The following is a 20533-nucleotide window of genomic DNA, read 5'->3' on the forward strand; positions in this document are numbered from 1 at the left end:
CTGGGTACAGTGGAGACCACCATGCTCCTCCAACAGCCCTGGCCTGGCAGCACTGGGTTTTGGATACCGTTAACACATAAGACCAACATCAGCCTATAGAGAGGCCAAACTGGGAGCATGCCAGTAACAAGGGGTTGGTGAGCCACTTGGTCAGCTGTGGTCCTGCACCACAGCTGGCTGTGGGTGCAGGGAGACCCCAGGGTCCCCTTGGCCCTTGCACCTCTTTAGTGCCCCATTTATGCAGAAATGCACACCAGCCACGCAAAGTGTGCTGGAAAGAACCTATCCTTCTTTCTTGCTTTTGCTTTGTTTCTCTATTGTGACCTCTTTTCCTTTCCCTGAAAACTTCTTCAGAAAGCTGATGGCCTGTCTATATGACAGCCAACACATGTCTTTATGTAAAGTGAGAAAACAGGTTCAAATAAGGATGTCCAGGTGGACTTTCAAGGTAAGCGAGTCTGTAAGAGATAGATAGCATTACATTAGGCTTGATTGCCCCCACGTCCTCAGCACACAGTGCCCCCATTAACAAATTAAAGAATCTCTTATGTCTGCTCTTGTCAATGCAACTCCCACTGGAAAGAAATCTTGTTCTGTGCCCAAGCAATGAATTACTTTCCTGATGGATTGCCAGATCACAGGGGCAATTCAAGTTTTATGTGTCACTTGAGCTGTTCTCACTTCTGTTTGATGCTTCAGGTAAAAAGAAGAAGGGAGTGCTATCATTTTTACACTTTTTACATCTCTCTCTGAGGTAATTCTTAAAGTACTTGCAAGGTCAACGTGATAAAAAACAGATATGGGAAGCAGCGTAGTTCGTGTTGTTCTACAAATGTAATACTGTTCTGTGCAATATTTTTTTCACAACAATAAAAACTGTAACCAAAGCTACAAAATAGTTTTCTTCATCATCTCTATTTCCATTTGCTTATACTTCTCTAAGTTTAAGCTCTCCCTTGCCACCATTGTCACTCAGTGATGGGCTCAGAGAGCCCTCTTTCCTCCTGAAACTAAAACTCAAACCTCATCTTTTTTCGCAAAACCAGAGCCAGGCTGAGCTCTGCTGTCAAACTCTGAAACTGGTGAAGTTCTGCAATGAGGATTATATGCTTGCCTTAGTTAAGAAGGGTTTAGCCGCATCAGAAGCATACAGACATTTTCTACTGAGCCCATGCAAATATCTGTGATAATCTGTGAAGAAGGTGGTTCATGAGGTTCCTCTCCTAAACCTGGGAACTTGGGACAAGCGCTGGGTTTGTTGGTGGCACCTGTGAAGTACATACGACCTGCCCATGTTTATTTATGTGAAAGCGTTTTCTTGCATTCTGCTATTTTTAGTGGTGGAGATCTTGGTTGTGGATTCATGATCAAAAAGGCCCCAGGGAGACTTTACTAGAGCCTTTCAGTACTTCAAAGGTGCCTATAAGAACGATGGGGAGAGACACTTTAGTAGGGCTTGTAGCAACAGGACAAGAGTAATGGTTTTAAACTAAAAGAGGGAAGATGTGAACTGGATATAAGGAAGGAAATTTTTTACAATGACGGCAGTTGGAACTAGATGATCTTAAGGTCATTTCCAACCCTAACTATTCTATGATTCTATGGTGAAATACTGGAACAAGTTGCCCAGGGAAGTGGTAGATGCTCCATCCTTTGCAGTGTTCAAGGCTGGATGTGGCTCTGAGCAACCTGGTCTAGTCGAAGATGTCCCTGCTCACTGGAAGGGGGTTGGACTAGATGAGCTTTGAAGGTCCCTTACAACATGAACTATTCTACAATATAGAAATATCAAATGGTGAAGTTGTCTGAGACAGCAGTTGTACCTTTCCCTTTTGCAAAGTCAAGTTTTATGTCCTTGAAGCATATCTGCATCAGTGATGAAACTGAAGGAAAGCAGACACCAAAAAACCCATGCTTCTATACAACATTAAGGCACACATATTTCTGTGCTTCAACCCATGTGTTTGTTTTCCTCCTTTTTTCAAACTTATATTTAAAAAAACAAGAAGTCTACAATAGGAAATTATCTTTTGCACTATGTTAATTACTGAAGCCACAGAATTAAAATAATATGCAAGGTAGGCCATTGAAAGTCATGAGCTTTCATGAGCTTTAGCTTAGACCACCAGCTGTGGTAACCTCATTGTTTGCATATTTCCAATATTTACTCCGTTTATTCATGGGTGGATTCATGGAAATACCATGGCAGCACTACCTTATAATCTAAGTAAATTATAAAATCCAAAGGCTGACTGCCATGAATTATGCTTTTTCTCTTTTAGACAGCATGAACTAAGCATTTTCTGCTTGGTGATTTATTTATGTATCATAGAATCATAGAAATATAGAATAGTTAGGGTTGGAAAGGACCTTAAGATCATCTAGTTCCAAACCCCGCTGCCATGGGCAGCGACACCTCACACTAAACCATGTCACCCAAGGCTCTGTCCAACCTGGCCTTGAACACCGCCAGGGATGGAGAATTCACAACTTCCCTGGGCAACCCATCCCAGTACCTCACCACCCTTACAGTAAAGAATTTCTTCCTTATATCCAATCTAAACTTCCCTGTTTAAGTTTTAACCCATTACCCCTTGTCCTGTCACTACAGTCCCTAATGAAGAGTTGCTCCCCAGCATCCCTATAGCCCCCCTTCAGATACTGGGAGGCTGCTATGAGGTCTCCATGCAGCCTTCTCTTCTCCAGGCTGAACAGCCCCAACTTTCTCAGCCTGTCTTCATATGGGAGGTTCTCCAGTCCCCTGATCATCCTCCTGGCCCTCCTCTGGACTTGTTCCAACAGTTCCATGTCCTTTTTATGTTGAGGACACCAGAACTGCACACAATACTCCAGGTGAGGTCTCACAAGAGCAGAGTAGAGGGGCAGGATCACCTCCTTCAACCTGCTGGTCATGCTCCTTTTGATGCAGCCCAGGATACGGTTGGCTTTCTGGGCTGCAAGCGCACACTGAAGCCAGCTCATGTTCATTTTCTCATCAACCAACACCCCCACCCCCAAGTCCTTCTCCACAGGGCTGCTCTGAATCTCTTCTCTGCCCATTTATATCAGTCAGTTCTTGGTAAGAAACCACCAACACTAGAAGGGACTTTCATCTGGGAGGAGCAATATTGGAGAAATAGGGTCTCAAGCATCTCTTTTCACATTCCCCTAGGCCAAATTTGTGCCTCTCAGTTTACAGGAGAGAAGATGAGACAAGGATGCTCTAGCATTTCTTGCTGCAGTTGCCACTGGGAAAATAGTCTTCCTTTTCCTGTCAGCTTATGTGTATATTTTTAACAGCTATTAACAAATATGCCCAAAAGGCAAATATGGCTGTAATTAGCAACCCCCTCTAGTCATGATGAGGCTTGCTGCATGTTGCACACCTGATCCACAAAGACATTAGGTCTGTGTTTTACATCTCCTCTCTGGAGACACCAACACAGCCTAAACAAAGACACACATCAGGATCTGTAGATGAGCTGCTGGAGATCCCAAATTGCTTAAGAGTGATCCCGTGGTCCCAGCAAAACCACATGTCCAGCTGCTTCCTGCTTACCATTGCATGCCATCCCAGGGAGAGTCATTTTCTTTAGTCAAAGCATGGCAGAATACAAAGAAAAAGTGCAGCATCTGTTAATTCATTAAGAACTAATTGCTTTTAATGATTAGGAGCCATAAAAACTGGTCACTCTTTTTCCTGCTTCTTGGCAGATGCTGCCTGATTGTCCAAGCTTTGCATGTTTTCACCAATGTCAGCTAGAGACAAAAGTGATCTTAGCACTAGAAGATCCCTTGTTGTGTGAATGGGATTACTGCCTGACAGATAATATAGCACAGGTATAAATTAACATGCCTAAAAATAGACAGCAAGTCCAAGATCTGCCTGGCATATCTTGATATATAGCTTCAGATATCACCCCTGCTAAGGAGGTATCTATAGCCCTACTGCCAGAAAACTCCTGCATCTGCTTTCCCCACTCTTGTGTTAGAAAATTAGTGTTTTGGTTTTTAACTCCAAAGCAGGAGAGGAAAAAAAAAAAGAGAGGAAGGAAAAAAAAAAACAAACAGAAAATAACACTGCCAGTTTATAGCACTGCACTTATTTAGGCAGATGAATAATTGCATTTAACATTTTGGTACTCCAATCTGGGCAAAAAGTCCCCCCTAGAGTTCTAATCTGGCCGTATTCAGCAATTTGAACTGGCTTTTTCCAGTTAAAAAAGTATTTCCCATAAGTTTGACATATTGCTGTGTATAATGATGGAATGCAGGGGAAAAAAGTGTATGTTTACATATAAAATATACCCCCGCATGCATATTTATATTGAGATGGAAAAATATTTTATGTATATATGTATAACTTGACACTTTCAACATTTTATGTAAATAAATGCCAAATGCCAAATGTATGGAGAAGATTGTATTCTACATTAATGGGCTACAATTCTTCATTTCCATTTTTCAAATCTGGCTATGATTGCATACAAGTACCTCAAACAGCAAACATCTGCGTGGCTTGAAAGCAACCGAAGCATGTTTTTACCGTAAGACATGTTCTTACTGTAAAGTTTTAGATTCAAGCTTTCCTAGTGAAATTCTTGGTCCTGAGCAGCCTCAGATCTGATTTATAATGAAAACAACAATTTTGCACTATCAGTAGGGACACGGACATAATTATATTCATATTTAAAGTCTAACAAGCTCTTTTATAATTAGGGTTCAGTTTAACAGACATATGCGTTAAGACTCTATCTTTGGAACTTTTCCAAGCAACTGCACTGTCACAGACAAAGCCTTTGTCCAACTTACATGTTTGACAGTTTATACAATTGCATTACTATTTTCCATCTCTTACCTCTATATTTGGGACAATTTATCTCTGATTCTCTTTTGTTTCTAGGTTTCAAACTTTAATTTCCTGCAGAAATTAATATAATTCAGGTTGTCCACCCACCCACCCAGCTACCTGTCTCAGCTAGCCCAGTTGCTGGAAGGAACGTATAAAGCAAGTTCATAGCTTGATGCTGGAGTGATATAATCTTTGCTTAATCTACTTAGTGTTTAAAAATGTAAATGTTAGCAGCTATCGCAAATACTAGAGCACTGCTCTCATGTAGGTTGTATCCTCAAATGTGGCACAAAGCTGTAATTGTACTCTTCTGGGAGACTAAAAGCCTTGAGTGTCTGAGACCTGGAAAATTTAAAGAACAGTTTATATCTGCTAGGACCAAAGTGTTGCAATTGTATCTCAAACATTTGCAATTTGAAGCAGTAAAATCCCTAGGGCATATTATGTGCTGTAATAATACCATTAAATATGTTGTATCATGCTAACGAAACAATTTGTGCCTCCTTTTCGCATCTCTTTTTTCCCCTTAGAAAGAAATATAGTACATGAATCTGCAACATTAGTTCTCAGTCAAAATAATTATTTTGAATAAATGAAATAAATTAACACGTGTTTATAACAGAGATTGCAGCCTTTCTTTTCCCTAACTATTGTAATAGCATTTGAAATATAAAATTTGGATTCTTCCTGGGGTCTAAACTCTTAAATCTGCAGTTTGCTTATCAAGAACAAAAAGCAGCCTTTGCTTCCTCCAGGAAAAGGCAGCATCTCCCTTATGAGGAAAGACTGAGGGAGCTGGGTCTCTATAGTTTGGAGAAGAGGAGACTGAGGGGTGACCTTATAAGTGTCTATAAATATATAAAGGGGGAGTGTCACGAGGATGGAGCCAGGCTCTACTCAGTGGCAAACAATGATAGGACAAGGGGTAATGGGTACAAACTGGAACACAAGACGTTCCACTTAAACTTGAGAAGAAACTTCTTCTCAGTGAGGGTGACGGAACACTGGAACAGGCTGCCCAGGGATGTTGTGGAGTCTCCTTCCCTGGAGACATTCAAAACCCGCCTGGACACATTCCTGTGTAACATTATCTAGGTGTTCCTGCTCCGGCAGGGGGATTGGACTAGATGATCTTTCGAGGTCCCTTCCAATCTCTAGCATACTGTGATACTGTGATACTGTGATCTGCAGGACCCGGCAAGGAAGGTATAGCTTGGCATACCAACTGCCTGTGCTGCTTGCCATCGGTTCACTCCCTGGCTCTGCTTTTGGCTTCTCCACCTACATCTTACCAGACAAATCTAGTCTAGTGGGGTTAAGCACTAAGTGGTGTGGACACAAGCCAGGGTACTGATCCCCAGCCCTCTTTCATTTAGCAGTCAAGACAGCACTCAGTTCCTCTGTGGGAGGATTTCCCAGTGAGCCAAGAAGTGCCAGAGCTCAGAGCTGGTTCCTCATCTTTCACAGGCTTTTATTACTGTTGCAAGACCAGACTCCCTCATGCCATCAGTCTTCTCAAAGAGAGGAAAGAGATGTTCAGTAAGGGTGTGTAGCACTCCTTTGTGTATGAGTGCACGTGCACATCTTCCCCTCTCTTTGTTTAGACCTCTGGGCATTGCTGCCATGTAACCTTTTCTCTGCTTATAAGCCCTTCTGTTCTTATTTTGGCAACACACAAATATTTACTTATGTTCATAAACAATCACCAATTCTATCTTTTCAGGTGAAGTATCAAGAGAGCATGGCTCATCTAGGTGAATGTAAATGGACTCACGTGTTCCCTTTTCTGGTGGTAGGTATTTATGTGCATATACGTCTCCCCAGTGTTCAAAGATACCTGCTTGGGTCTTTGCAAACATCTGTGAATAGTCATGGCACAGCCACAGGCAACTTAGGAACTGAACCCTGATGCAGTGATTGGTTTCCACTCAATAAAACACCTGGGCATGTGCTGCTTAAACTGAGGCTGCAAGGGAGGAGGGGAAGGAGAAGGACTCAGAATGGAGCAGAAGCAGAAGGCACTGAAAGAGCTGATGAGCCTAGGTGTCACATGAAGCACAGCCCTCTCATAGTTGAGGCCCAAGGCAGCACATTATCTCATTATAATTGTCCCTTGCAGTCACATTTGTGAAGGCTCATTAGAGCTGGGAAGGGTGAGGGTGTAAACTCAGGCATTTGTTGTGCAGAAGAGTGTGAGAATTAATGGATCAGGAATCATGGCATTCAGTATTTTAAGGAGTGGTTTTGCCAACAAGCACAAACATCAGTGCTCTGAAAAACTCTTAGAAGAACCAGGTTACTGAAAACTGTATCTGCCTCCATCCCACATAGTGGCACCACTTCTGTTTCTGAGCTTTAGGGGTGCTTCACGCTGCAATGCTGGTCCTGTTGCCTTCTGAGCCACAGCAGCTGGGCAAGGGAGGGGGGACAAAGCTTGGGAGACAAAGGCAGTGGAAGTAATGGTGCTGTGTGATGCTCTCTGGTGACAGGTCTCCCTGGTGTACTCTGCCAGTGCTGAATACTCCAACTGCGGTGAGAACGAATACTACAACCAGACCACTGGCATGTGCCACGACTGCCCCAAGTGCGAGCCGGGCGAAGAGCCTTACATGGTAATTTCAGCTTCTTCTGCTGGTAGGGAACACATATCCAGCACCAAAAGCAAAACCAAATGCTTTGTTACGTGGTGGTACTATATGGATAGGAGAGAAAATGGGTATGGACAGAGATGCTTAAGCATTACCCCTGCAAGCATGTCATGGGAGCAGGGCACCTTGCCTGTCTCATCCCAGAAGCAGCCTGTCAAAAGCAATGTTGTAAAAGTTGTAAGGTAAAAGTTTCAAACACAGTCTCTGCCAGTCCATTCTCATCTCAATAGTTATTTACAATCCGGTGCTCTGTTCTGGCATGGTGTGATGAATAGGTCAGTCTGCTGTGCCTGCTGGCCCCCCACACCGAGGACTTAATTTTGCTCTCCCACTAAGATATTTTGGCACTAAAGGAACTTGGATGCTTCTGCAACATTTTAAATTACAGTTCCTAAGTAACCATTTGATTTACAGCAGATAATTGTTGCTTATTAAAAAAAAAAAATTACTGAAGTCGTGTTTGGTTTTAATTGGATAAACATCCTATTGCAAGAATTTCGCGCAGTTGGTAGTCCTGAGCAAGTACGTTTGAATAATAACCAGTTGGTTTTAGTTTTGTTTTGTTTAATCTGAACGTAATGTTCAGCTGGGACATGTGAGTTCAGAGGTTATGAAATCTCATCTGAATATTGTTTTTTGTGCTGTTCCCTCTGGGCTCTCCTAGCATGAAAGCAAGATTGCTGATATCCCTGCTGTAGCCATTCTTCCCCTTTAATCGTCTCTGCTCTTCAATTTTCAGTTCACTTTCTATCTGAGCAGCAGCTGAAATTCACTTCCATGGCTTGCTGGAATATGGTATAAATAGCTGGGGGGGGCACTTTCAAGGAGTACAATGCTCTGGTTCCCTGTTTTCCTCTCCAGCACACAGCTTGGTGCATCCTTATATCCTTCCATGGCCTTTTTAGCACAGACACTAAGGTACCAAATGACAGACTTCTTTCCCTTGACGTTGTGCCACAAAGCCAACTGGCCAGGCTATGAACATTTCCTTTTGCTAGAAGCAGGTGTGCAGCACAAGCCTGCCTGTCAGTGACTTTGTGTTGTTGCAGACATGTGGATATGGCACCAAAGATGAGGACTACGGCTGCATCCCCTGCCCTTCAGAGAAGTTCTCCAGAGGAGGTTACCAGATATGCAGGCGGCACAAAGACTGTGAGGGTTTTTTCCGAGCCACAGTCTTGACACCTGGTGATCAGGAGAATGATGCTGAGTGCGGTCCTTGTCTCCCAGGGTAAGGACTTAACCTTTGCTCTACACAAAGCACTGCAAAATACCTTTCTGATGTCAAAATCCTGACAGCCTTTCTTCAGGTCCTAGCTGACTGTAGGTACGATACTGGTGAATTGTGCTTTTCAGTCTCTGTAAAGCAATACATCTAAATGTTTCAAAAGCATCAGTGAATTCAGTAAATCAGAAGATAACAGTAACCTTACTGAAATCTCACTGAAAAAACAACTAGAAACAAAAAAAACTAAAACTTCTCCTCTCTAGAAGTGGAAAGGGAGCAGTTCATGTACCCTAGGACAGGTGTGCAGTGCCATTTTAGACACTGTCAGAAATCCAGCTTGGCTTCAGCTGTGGTTTCAGATGGCTACCTCATAAGTCTTGCATCCTACGAACGACCTCCATGAAGATGCCCTGGATGCCCCGTAAGGTCCATGCTAGCACTATGGTATGTTTAGGAACGTAAAATATCTCTTCTCCAGATGTGACCAGCTGGCAGATCTGTCAGTAGTTGACGGCATTAGCTAACATAGCTATTAGGTGAGATTTACCGAGGCATTTAGTCTCTCGGGGTCCCTTCTAACCAACAGAAAGGGGTCTTTAGAGCTTCTAATGTGGTGTGTGTGCTGCTGTTCAGAATGAAAACAAATTCCAGGGAAGTTTGAACGGGCTTAAAATGGATGTTTTTTAGTAAGTCCATCTTTTTAATGGTCTCAAACTCAGTATAATTCTGATAGCAACGGTGAGAAAGTGTTTTTACATTGAATATGCTAACAACATATTCCTGACTATATTGCCTTTGAAAGCCTCCAAACCCAGGCATACATTTGCTTTCTCAACACTTTTTATTTTGTAGGTTGAGTAAATACTCTCAAACACCAGCTCACCTTACATACCTTTCCAGTTTCTGCCAGTGTGTTTCTTTGGTTTAGAGAGTAATTCCTACTGACATTTGGCTTTTGTGCAGTTTGCAGATGCTGAATAACCCACACTACTTAAAGGGCAGGAAACCCTGTTAAGGAGGCCCTGCAAGCTTCCAGGTTTACTGTATCAGTGAGCCTGTGTGAAATTTTCACAGTTTACAAACAAAACAAAGGACTTGTCTAGCTGCCAGCCGAACAGACTGATGATGTGATTTGAAAAGAGCTCCCTCTTGACTTCCCCTCATACATCATAAAGAGCAAGAAAGTTAAATAGTGGCCACAGTCTCTGTTTTGCAATTTCTGTCGGGACTAATGGGGTCACCCAGGTGGGAGCAGGGTGCTCGCTGAAAATAATCAGCTTGTACAGCTGGCACTTGGGGAATAATCTCAAAACATTGTGTTTGCACAGGTGTAACCTGTAGCAGAAACTGGCCTGCCCGAGTCTGGCTGCATGCCATTCTCCGTGTGACTCCCAGGTCCTGGGATGGTTTGACAAAGCCAGCAGTTAAGGAGAAACACCCTCTTACTCCAAGCATGAAGACACGAAATTCTCAGGATGAACTCAGTGCTGGCTAAGGCAAGCTCTGGAGCTGCCTTGACTCCCCACACAACTTAGAGACCCCAGAGGCTGCTCCTGAGTGATGGTGGGGGAAATCCAGTGTTAGGGCAGAGAACTGTCAAGGAGCGCTGGCTGCCCAGCAACCCTTCCTCATTGCCCCAGTGACACAGGGACAGTCACATGCCTGGGTGAGTGGCAGCTGGCAGAGTTCTCCCTTCCCTGGGCACTAAACCTCAAAGAGCCCCTGAGTCAATGGGAGGGAAAAAATAAGGTTTCCGTTTCAGAGGACAGTGATTCCGTAAGGCACTGCAGACCTTCCCAAGGTAACAGTCCACATGCTGTGATCTATATTTAGGGACATCTCATCCCTTTGCTACTTTTCACCAGCTCAGTACAGCAGCCTGAGGAAAAGATGAGCAAAGACACTCTGACCTTAAGTTTTTAGACAAAACACCACTGAACTGGCAGCCTTTTCCCAGTGGCTAGAAGTTCCTTTCTCTGTCATTTGCCTTAAAATAGGTGCTGGATAATTATATATTCTTCCTTCTATTTTTTCACTGTTACTTATAATCAGTTTAAGAGAAGGAGACCGTTGGTACAAGAGCATGGATCATCCACTACTTCTCAGTGTATCAGTTCCCTTTCATATGACATAGGAATAACACTATTTGTCATACTCACAAGAAGGATGCAAGACTGTAGCCAGGGAAGAATGTAAAGGCTTAGGTCCAAAGCTATGATCCTCAAAACCAAAGTTCATCTGCCAGAGAACGCTGGAGGTATCTAGCGTGCCTAACCTCCTTGGACAGTGCTTCATACTCTGCTCCTGCCCAGAAGCTCTTCCATCATGGTAAATAGGACAGGTCAGTAACTTGGAAATTAGGTGCAATTGACACTTTCGACTACTTCCCTCAATGGGATGATCCCTTAGGTGTTCTTGGAGCATGACTGAGATCACAGCCAACTAGAAGCAGATACAGCAGGTCAGAGCAAGGGTCCCTCTAGGCTAGCCATCTGTCCTCAGTAGCAGTCCTGAGTGGAAACCCACAGAGGAGTAAGAACAGGCCAAGTGTACATGATACATACCCTTCATGTTGTCCCAGCAGATATTTCAGCTTGGAGCAAGTCTCTGGAATTACAAAGGGATAATTTTCTTTTAAAGTGTATTCAGAGATGCTTCCACTACTGATGCTTCCCCTTTTCAAGAAAGAGGTGGAAGAGTAACACCATCAAAATTTCATTATTTCGTTACTGTGTCACTTCCCTGTAGTTACTGATGCAAAGGGATTGGGTATTTCCAACACTGCCTTTAGTATTTGGTGCAGTGCAAAGTAGCCAGAAACACAAATATGTTGCTGATCCTTCATAGGGGTGAATCATTAATGTCTGCAGCTGCAGAGCTTCCTTCTCATGTGAGTGAACAGTTGCTTGCCACGAGCATCTTCTTCAGTTTTCTTTGCACGTCCTCCATCATTCCGCATTGTGGCAAAAACTGAGAAATATTCCACCAGCTTGATTTAATTAACTGTCGGAAGGGTTGTTTGTCTTTCCTAAACCACTGTGGCTGTTAGACTGTGGATCCTCCCTGTCCTGTATTTTTCTTTACAAATTTATAAGTATCTTTGGCCTGCCACCCTTTTCTTTTTTCTTTTTTTGTGCTTTGGCAGGCATTTCCTGCTTATTTATTAACTGCTTCACTGTCTAATGTCCACAGGCCCCCATAAGAGAGGAAAGATGTAGTTTTACTCCTGAGAGAAGGGTAGATTGGCAGATGGGGCACAAGAGACATTTGAAGGGAAGAATGAGGGTGAATCTTTGAATTTTTTAAAACCAGCGACAAATAAAGGAGGAACCATGCTCAGTTTACGAGCTCTCTGAGGTACCTCCAGCCCCTGTTGCCTGCTTGCATCTCTGTGTACTCCACTTCCTGGACTTTTATCCCTTACTTGTAGGCTGGGGCATTCATTAATGACAAACTGATTTTGATGGACAGTTTCAGCAGTAATTTCCTAACAGTGCATAGGTTTTCCAGAAAAAACATCCTGCACGTGCATAGACAGGTATGTAAGAGCAGAAAACAGATTCCCCATTGTGTAAAGTGTTTATCATGTCGAGTACTTGTCTGCATAAATGGATTATGAATTTATTCATTCCTTCATTAAAATTTGTAGTGATTTACAAGTGGTTTGTAAAGACGTATCCATAACACCATCCATGTATGATTTTAATGTAATTTACTCATTAGCTTTCCTGTGGATCCAATTCTTGCATAACCAATTACCTTATTTCAACACTAACTTTATTAGCAGCCCAAAAGTTCAAATTATGAAAACCTTTCCTTCAATCTTCAATACCACTATCAGGAACTAACTTACAAACTGTAGAGCAAGGAACTAAATAAACCCAAAAGCTGTAAAACCTAATCTGTCTTTCCTCATAAATGTGGTGAGTTTTGCTGTATTTTTTATTCTGATTTGGCTCAGATTTGGTTCTAGCATTAAGGTAATTATTCTTATGGTGATTGTGAAGAAAATTAGCCAACCATATCCAACTGGTGGTCTTGCCTAAAAGATTACTACTTCAAAAAAAAGCATTCCCTTGTTTTGAAAAGTCTTATTTCAGGGCATGCTATAAACTGAAGCTTGAACTCAGCAGGGAGTATAATGTTGGTTTAGGCAATGATACTACTTCTTGTCATGTAGGCTTGATGGTTAATTAATTGCATTTTAGGAGGAAAGGAAGAAGAGAAACACTGTCTCTATTCAGGCAGCTTAAAAAAAAAAAAGACTCATCTTTGCATCAAATTGCTTATAGAAGTTTTTTTTAAATGATTTTATCTCAGTATAATTGGTTGCTGATGAACCATGCTCTGTTGTAGCATATTAATTTACACTGTTTTGCCTCATCTTGCCCTCCGTTTCAGTTACTACATGCTGGAAAACAGACCTCGCAACATATACGGGATGGTTTGCTACTCGTGCTTGCTGGCGCCTCCTAATACCAAGGAATGTAAGTGCTCTGAAACCTCTATGCATTTCATCTGGTTTTGACTTGGAATCATCTGGAGGCTCAATATGAAATCTTTCAGCAATGATTATTCTGTTCAAACAATAATTCCATCTCCTTTGGTTTTAGGACCTGCTATTTTTCAGTTGTGTTCCAGTTTTCATTTGTTAAGCTATCCCATACAGGACTTATTATGGTTATTTAACTAGTAGGTACAGGAAGTCACAAATCTGTATATTTTATTTTTTTTTTAATTCAGTTTCAGTTTCAGGTCAGCTATGAAAAAAACATGGGACACTTCACAGATCCTAGTAGAAATGCATCACACCTTTCATATTCTAAAATCATAGAATGGTTTGGGTTGGAAAGGACCTTAGGATCATCTAGTTCCAGCCCCCCTGCCATGGGCAGGGACACCTCACACTAAACCATCTCACCCAAGGCTCTGTCCAACCTGGCCATGAACACTACCAGGGATGGAGCATTCACAACTTCCTTGGGCAACCCATTCCAGTGCCTCAACACCCGCACAGTAAAGAGCTTCTTCCTTATATCTAACCCAAATTTCCCATGTTTGAGTTTAAACCCTTTACCCCCTGTCCTATCATTACAGTCCCTAATGAAGAGTCCCTCCCCAGCATCCCTATAGGCCCCCTTCAGATACTGGAAGGCTGCTATGAGGTCTCCACGCAGCTTCTCTTCTGCTTTGGTTTCAAAGTGATGCAAGGATTGATGCTGGTGTGTAGTAGTCATCACTGATAAAACAGCTAATTCTATAGATATAATTGACAAAAGAAGCTGTAGTTTGGTAATTGAAAACAATGCACATATGTGTGTGTGACACCCCAGCATTAGTACCTGTCCATTTGTATGTCACGTGTGCAATGGCTTACCCATCACAGAATCATGGAATGGAAGGTTGGAAGGGATCTCAGGGATCATCTGGTTTAACCCATCTTGGCAAAGCACTACCTAGTCCAGATGTCCCAGCACGCTGTCCAGCCAAATCGTAGAATGGCTTAGAATCATAGAATGGTTTGCGTTGGAAAGGACCTTAGGATCTAGTTCTAACCCCACTGCCACAGGCAGGGACACCTCACATTAGACCAGGCTGCTGAAGGCACTGTCCAACTTGGTCTTGAATACTGACAGGGGTAGAGCATTCACAACTTCTTTGGGCAGCCTGTTCCGGTGCCTCCCCACTCTCACAGTAAAAGATTTCTTCCAATCTTAAAAGTGTCCCATGTTAAGGAACATCCTTATGCCACAGAGAAGAGGGACAGCCACACACCAGCACTGTAATGCAGAGGCGACTCCCAAAAAAACTTCCGTCTCCTTTAGGGATAAAGAAAGTGAGGAAAGAAAAAGGAAAGATGAGGTTCTCTCTGGATGACCAAATCACTTTGACACCCCCTCAGAGAATCTGGAGCCCATTAGGAGAAAAACTTTAAAAGAAAAACCCAGACAAAAATGGGCAGTCCCCTAGAGAAACCTAATGCATCTTAACCCAAAATCCTGCCCATGTTCTGCTCTTTTAAAGTCTTCATCATGAAAAAGAATTGCAATATTTTGTGGGATTGATTTGAAAGCAGAAGTTGACACAAAAGTCCCTGGGCATTTATTAGTGTAAGTAAATAGCAATTACTTAGTTCAGATGCTGCTGAACTGTGTCATTGGTGCTCTGTGGGCCACTTCAAAGGAGGATGGGTTGTGAGCAGCTACCACATTTGCTAAAGCGCAAGAGCTCAGGTGCGCCAGGGGATAATTACCACCTCACAACCCAGGGGGAGGCATCTCTCTGGACTGTTTGCATGCAAAGTGGCTGTCTCATGTACAGCTGCATGCCTCACTTGGCTGCAGAAACCCACTGGGTCCTGAGACATGAGCTTCTTCCTGAGACAGTGGGAATGGGTGAGGGTGGGGTGAGGGTGATTTTGGTGAGGTAAAGTCTGTATTAAACAGTGAGGTAAGGGCATAAAGGAGAACCCAAATGTACAATGTTGGAAGAAGGTGGAGAGATAAGTGAAAACATGAGGGTAGGACTCTTGGGGGGAGATGATGGTGTATGGTAAGAGGATGTGGACACACCCCATCCTGTATGCGTGCACAGGCTGGCTGCCCGCCCCGTTGATGGGAATACAACCGTGCTTGCTGCAAACCAATAAGCAGAAATGAATCCTTCCTCAGCTCTGATGGTCTGTCTCAAACCCTGCTGAAATGGGGTTCTAGTAGTATAAAACATGTTGTAGCTTACTGCTGTAGCTTACTGTTTTGGTGAGGAACTACCAGAAGATCTTACAACTATTACTCAATTCAAAAACAAAATCTTTGTCTTCTATAGGATATCTGGCAGATATGATTTAGAACATGCTTAGTTCTGTAAGGAAAGTATGAATTGCACAACTAGCTAACCACATGCAATTTTTAACCTGGCAAACACAAGAATAAATATACATTATTTTGGGGGGGGGGGGGGGGGGGATTTAGGCAGGTGCATAAACCAAGAAACTGAGTATTAAAGTAGGAGAAATTAGTCTTAGAAAGAGTAAACATTACCATTTTAATCAAGTCTACGAAGCCAACCATTTGATTACAAGTGTTCAAAAAGTGGGAAAGCTTCTTAAAATCCAAATCCCCCAGATCACTAAGCTCAGGTAATTTGGTTTATGATGTCTGAACTTCTGGACACCATTTGAAATGGCAGCTCCCTAATATGTAGGCAGTGATTTGTACTCCAGATGGAAAATCAGCCTTGCTGCAGGAACCTTTTGAAAAGCTCACTGTTTTTGTGGCAGGCGGCATAAAATCTGCTGGTATTAGCAAGTGGGCTTTATTGCATGTCTCACTGTCATCAGATTTCACCATATGAAGGATAATATCAGCTCTTTGGTAGGAATGGTTCCTCTATGAAGTTTAACTTCTGTTTATTGACCTGCTGTCATGGTGGAGGACCCAGAGTAAGGACTCCAAATAGTTCTAGGTATCTTCTGTTCCTTTCTTGAGACATCAAAACAGAGCTGAGCAGCTTTCATGAGCCTAAACACCACACTAAAGGGGCACCTCTTTCCTAAGGCTCCTTTTTTTCAAACACTTCTGCATGTGGCACACCACTAGAGAAAGGTGACCCAATGGGTTGCAAGGAAACAAGGATGTCAAATTACTTAAGAATAGGAAGCTGTGGATGACAAGCTCTAGGTTTGCACTCCTAGACAAAAAAAAAATGAGGGCAGATAAACCCCATTTCAGCCCTTCATTAGGTCTGTGACAGGGTTAGAGGACAGTGGTGCTCTCCTTAGCTAGGGAAGTGCCTAGTCTGCATGTTACAAAGGGCCAGAAGGAGAGGGAAGTAGTAGGGTGTGCTGCTGCTGCATGGAAACCTGCTTAGAGAATTTGCCTGTCAGTACATTTTATCTGGCAGAAAAATATTTGGCTCTGATCAAAGGGTAAACAAATAGTTTTCAACTCCAAGAGCCTGCTGTGCAACTTTCATCTCCTACACAGTCAATAAACCTTGAAATGGCTGAAGAAAGAAGATGAACACCCCATGTTCCACCATCTGGAAATATTAGTGTAAAAAGTGAAAAGGAAATTCCCTGATGGGCCTGTGTCACCTTTTAAAGAAATAGCACAAAATGGCATGGTAAGGAGGGGGAGGAGAGGAAGACATTTCACAGAGGCCAGAGATTTAATTGAGGCAAGCGTATCACCTGGTCTGAAGGATGGGAGCAGCAGTGTTCTGCAGTCTGAGAGGAATACCAGCCTTCAGCCGCAGTCTGTGTGCAATGCGCACGTATGGGGAAGGGGCGGTGCACATGAGAGTTTAAGGATGTGGGTTGTGTAGCAGGAAAGCTTTTTCTCACTGTGAAGAGTGTAAACATCACCATAAGGACTGCATTTTTTCATATCTTCTGCACTGTGAAACACCGACGTAAGACTTCTGGCTTCTCAGCATGCAGCTCCCTCCAGTGTACTGTGTGGGAGACTCAGGACTTGCCTGCTAAGCATAGAGGAGCATAATGCCAAACCATCAAAGATGTGAGACCTTCAGCTATGTATGAAGCAGATAACCAGCAATCAGTGCACCTCGCTGACACTAAACTGGGATACCTCTGTAATAAATAGCAGCTCTGCAAAAAATAGTGGAGGCAAGTTTCCTATGCAAATCAAAGAATGAAGGTAACGAGCATCAAACCTTTAAGATGTGGCTTCCCACGGTTAATGGTGCTGGATTTTCTGTTGACACCTTTGGAACTAGAGTCACTTGAGGCCTCTGACTATCTTATTGAGATTTGGGTTTTGGTTTGGTTTGTTGTTTGGCTTGTTTTGTTTTTTGTTTTGATTTGTTTTGGTTTTGTTTTATTCAATGTAAAAGTACACGCAAGACAGAAGATGTAAACCTCCATGGAGTTTCTCTGGCAGAGAGGTACAGTTACTGCTGGAAGAGATCTTGTCTTTTAGCAGCTGCAACTCTCTATCAGTTTATGTGTATTAACTCTTCTCTTCAAACTTTGATATCTGCCATTCCAGTTCAAAAATTATGGAGGAAAACAAAATCAAACCTTGCTACAAAAACTTGAAGAACATTTACTTTGAAGTTGTATTTACATAATTATATCAAATATACAAATCCTTTTCACTCACAGATTATTGATCTAGAGAATTTTAGCATGTGATTGAGGGTCTCCTTTCTAATCCACCATATACATACATTAGAGTGCATGGGCACAAAATACCCTCACCTTTTTTCATATGAAAACAGATGCAATAGTCAACCTGTGTAAGATTGTAAGTCTAAAACCTACCAATGAGAGCTAAGGAAAATTAAAAAGAAAAAGGAATACCAACAGGTTAAAATACATGTAGTCAAGTTATTTGCTAATTACCAGAGAGCAAATGGCATCTAGAAACAGAAAAGATCATTTTTATTATTGTATCATTAGAACTTCAGAACAGTTAGAGAGATGAGGTGGAACAATTGACTAAGAGGCTGATGGCTTTGGGTGATGAGCTTGAATCAGGGGGTCCTGTCCATCACTGTGCACTGAAGACAGAGAACTTAGCCTTCCTATTTGAAGTGCTTGACACAAACAATCCTAGTGCCAAAATCACTTGTATTAGTGAAAAATAATTCTTTCAGAAAATTTTATTTTAATTCTCCATTCTTTGTAACATCACTAATTTTCATTCCTTGCCAGATTTATCCTTTTGTTGTATGATCAACATCAGGACTTTTTTCCCCTTCTGTTTCAAATTACACTTACAAATGAATAGGCTTGTTAACTGGAGCTAACAAACTTTTCTTTTTGGAGTTGTTTGATCTCTGAACGCCCCATCCCTCCTCACATGTGTAATGGAAGAAATGTTGAAGGCAGTGCTTTATTGTTCACTGGTGGTATGGTCTAATTCTCATCCCCTTAGGGTTTGTCTATATTAGGAAAGGAACCTGATTTTAGGACAAAATTGGCCAGCCACAGCCGTAAACCTTCAAGGGGAGGGGTCTGAGAAGCAAATATGGGGTTTGCTGTTTTCAACTGCTGGGAAAGCTGTGCCTAGGTATGACTCGGGGGGGGACACTCTGGTCCTAGTGAAGTTCTCCTGGAATAAAACTCCAGTGACTTTGATGTTTTCACCTGTGCTGGAGCTGCAGCTCCCGCAGTGGGCACCACCCACCCATCCATGGGAGATGCTGCAAGTTTCTGTAGCATCGCTCTGCCCAGGCTCATGAGCTGCAAAACCTGCAGAGCTGCAGCTTTCTACCACCTCTACAGGCTGGTCACCAAGAAGAGGTGAAATAGGCTCCTTGCGATTCCATTCTCCTCCTTCCAATGCTCTGAAGTCACCATAGTAAGGTTTAAACGGCAATTATCTCCTTGGTGTTGCACAGTGAAAGAGATGATAACACTGCATTCCTGGACATAGGCTTAGTTCAGGAAGCGTGTTCCTAAGACTTTCCAGTACTGTGCATTGATTATAGGTCCAAGTGAATCATAGAATCACAGAATGGTTTGAATTAGAAGGGACCTTAAAGCTCATCCCCCTGCCATGGGCAGGGACACCTTCCTCTAGACCAGGTTGCTCAAAGCCCTGTCCGACCTGGCCTTGAACACTGCCAGGGATGGGGCAGCCACAGCTTCTCTGGGCAACCTGTGCAGCACCTCACCATCCTCACAGGAAAAAATTTCTTCCCAATGTCTAATTTAGATCTATCCTCTTCCAGTTTAAAGCCATTCCCCTTGTCCTGTCACTATATGTAAAAGGTCCCTCTCTAAACTGCAAACAAATTGTCAGACTAGGGCCATGTGACCTATAATTGTCATCACATCCCTGCCCCTGCAAAATAAAAAGAGAGAGAAATGAAATAATTAAAGGCATTACAGAGAGCACAACAACGTAAAATATTTCCTTTTATGTGTCTGAACAGTAGTGGTTACTTGCAGTGAGAATGACCAGGTCAAAAATAGAAGCCCAGGGGGAACTTTGCCATTACTTTTTTTAGGAGTTTCAGTCTCAGGAATTAATTTACTTCATGCTCTTCCTGGTTTAATAACTACCTACAACAGCTGAAGTATCTACCTGGAAACATTATGGTAGCTTGTCATGTAGTATTCTGTATGCCCCCTGAAAATAAAAGACAGTAAAATACAGAGCAGTCTGGCAATCATCCATTGTCTAGGATATGCTCTGTTATTAGTGATGTGCAACATTTTCGGGGTTGGTTATTGTTTGATTCCTGAAGTCATATGCAGACACCTTAGAGAGCGGCTTGACTTTGACTGCTGCTTCAGCTTTCGTAACTTTCCAGGCACACAGGGTTTCCATTCAAAGCATTGTTTCTTGAAGTTTTAAACCAAACCTTTCATGTGAATACCCAAATACAGATTTACATTCATTTGAAAACTCTGACCTCTGCTTTCTACATATCTAGGTCTTATTTACGACTAGGTTTAGTTATAATCCAGATTTTTATTACTTTGTCAGACATAAACTGTCTACCTTTATTGAATTTCAACTCAATATAATTTATTTCTCACCTCATATTCCAGGTTGCTAGTCATTTATTTGTATGTGTGCTTTATCTCACGTCTCCCCTGTCAAACAGTCTTAATGAGGGTGCTCAAAGCTCAGCTGGTAGTAGCGAGCGTGCCTTGCCAGTCATAACTGGACCATGGCTCTGAGAAGTGGGATGCACTGGGAGAAAGCAAGCTGTACTCAATGGCAAGAAATAGAAACATATATACACAAAGACATTGTTAAAACGCTTCTTACTACAGGATCACTGTGATGATAGTCTGTTGTATACACACTTTGGGTATTTTTACAG

At 42.5% G+C, this 20533-nt stretch overlaps 1 protein-coding gene across 2 annotated transcripts in view; it reads left to right on the forward strand.

Moving 5' to 3' along the window:
- The window catches only part of EDAR (ectodysplasin A receptor), a 74357-nt gene that overhangs the window by 41793 nt on the left and 12031 nt on the right, over positions 1-20533 (forward strand). For both annotated transcript variants that reach the window (XM_057422351.1, XM_057422352.1), the window contains 4 exons: positions 6576-6644; positions 7342-7464; positions 8550-8731; positions 13130-13215. In XM_057422351.1, coding sequence (XP_057278334.1) covers positions 6576-6644; positions 7342-7464; positions 8550-8731; positions 13130-13215 — 460 coding nt within the window. The remainder of the gene's footprint in view (positions 1-6575; positions 6645-7341; positions 7465-8549; positions 8732-13129; positions 13216-20533) is intronic.

The sequence above is a fragment of the Pezoporus wallicus genome, unplaced genomic scaffold, assembly GCF_028554395.1.
Source record: "Pezoporus wallicus isolate ANWC-B61680 ecotype Strahan unplaced genomic scaffold, APGP_CSIRO_Pwel_v1 contig_5785, whole genome shotgun sequence".
NCBI classification, from domain to species: domain Eukaryota; kingdom Metazoa; phylum Chordata; class Aves; order Psittaciformes; family Psittacidae; genus Pezoporus; species Pezoporus wallicus.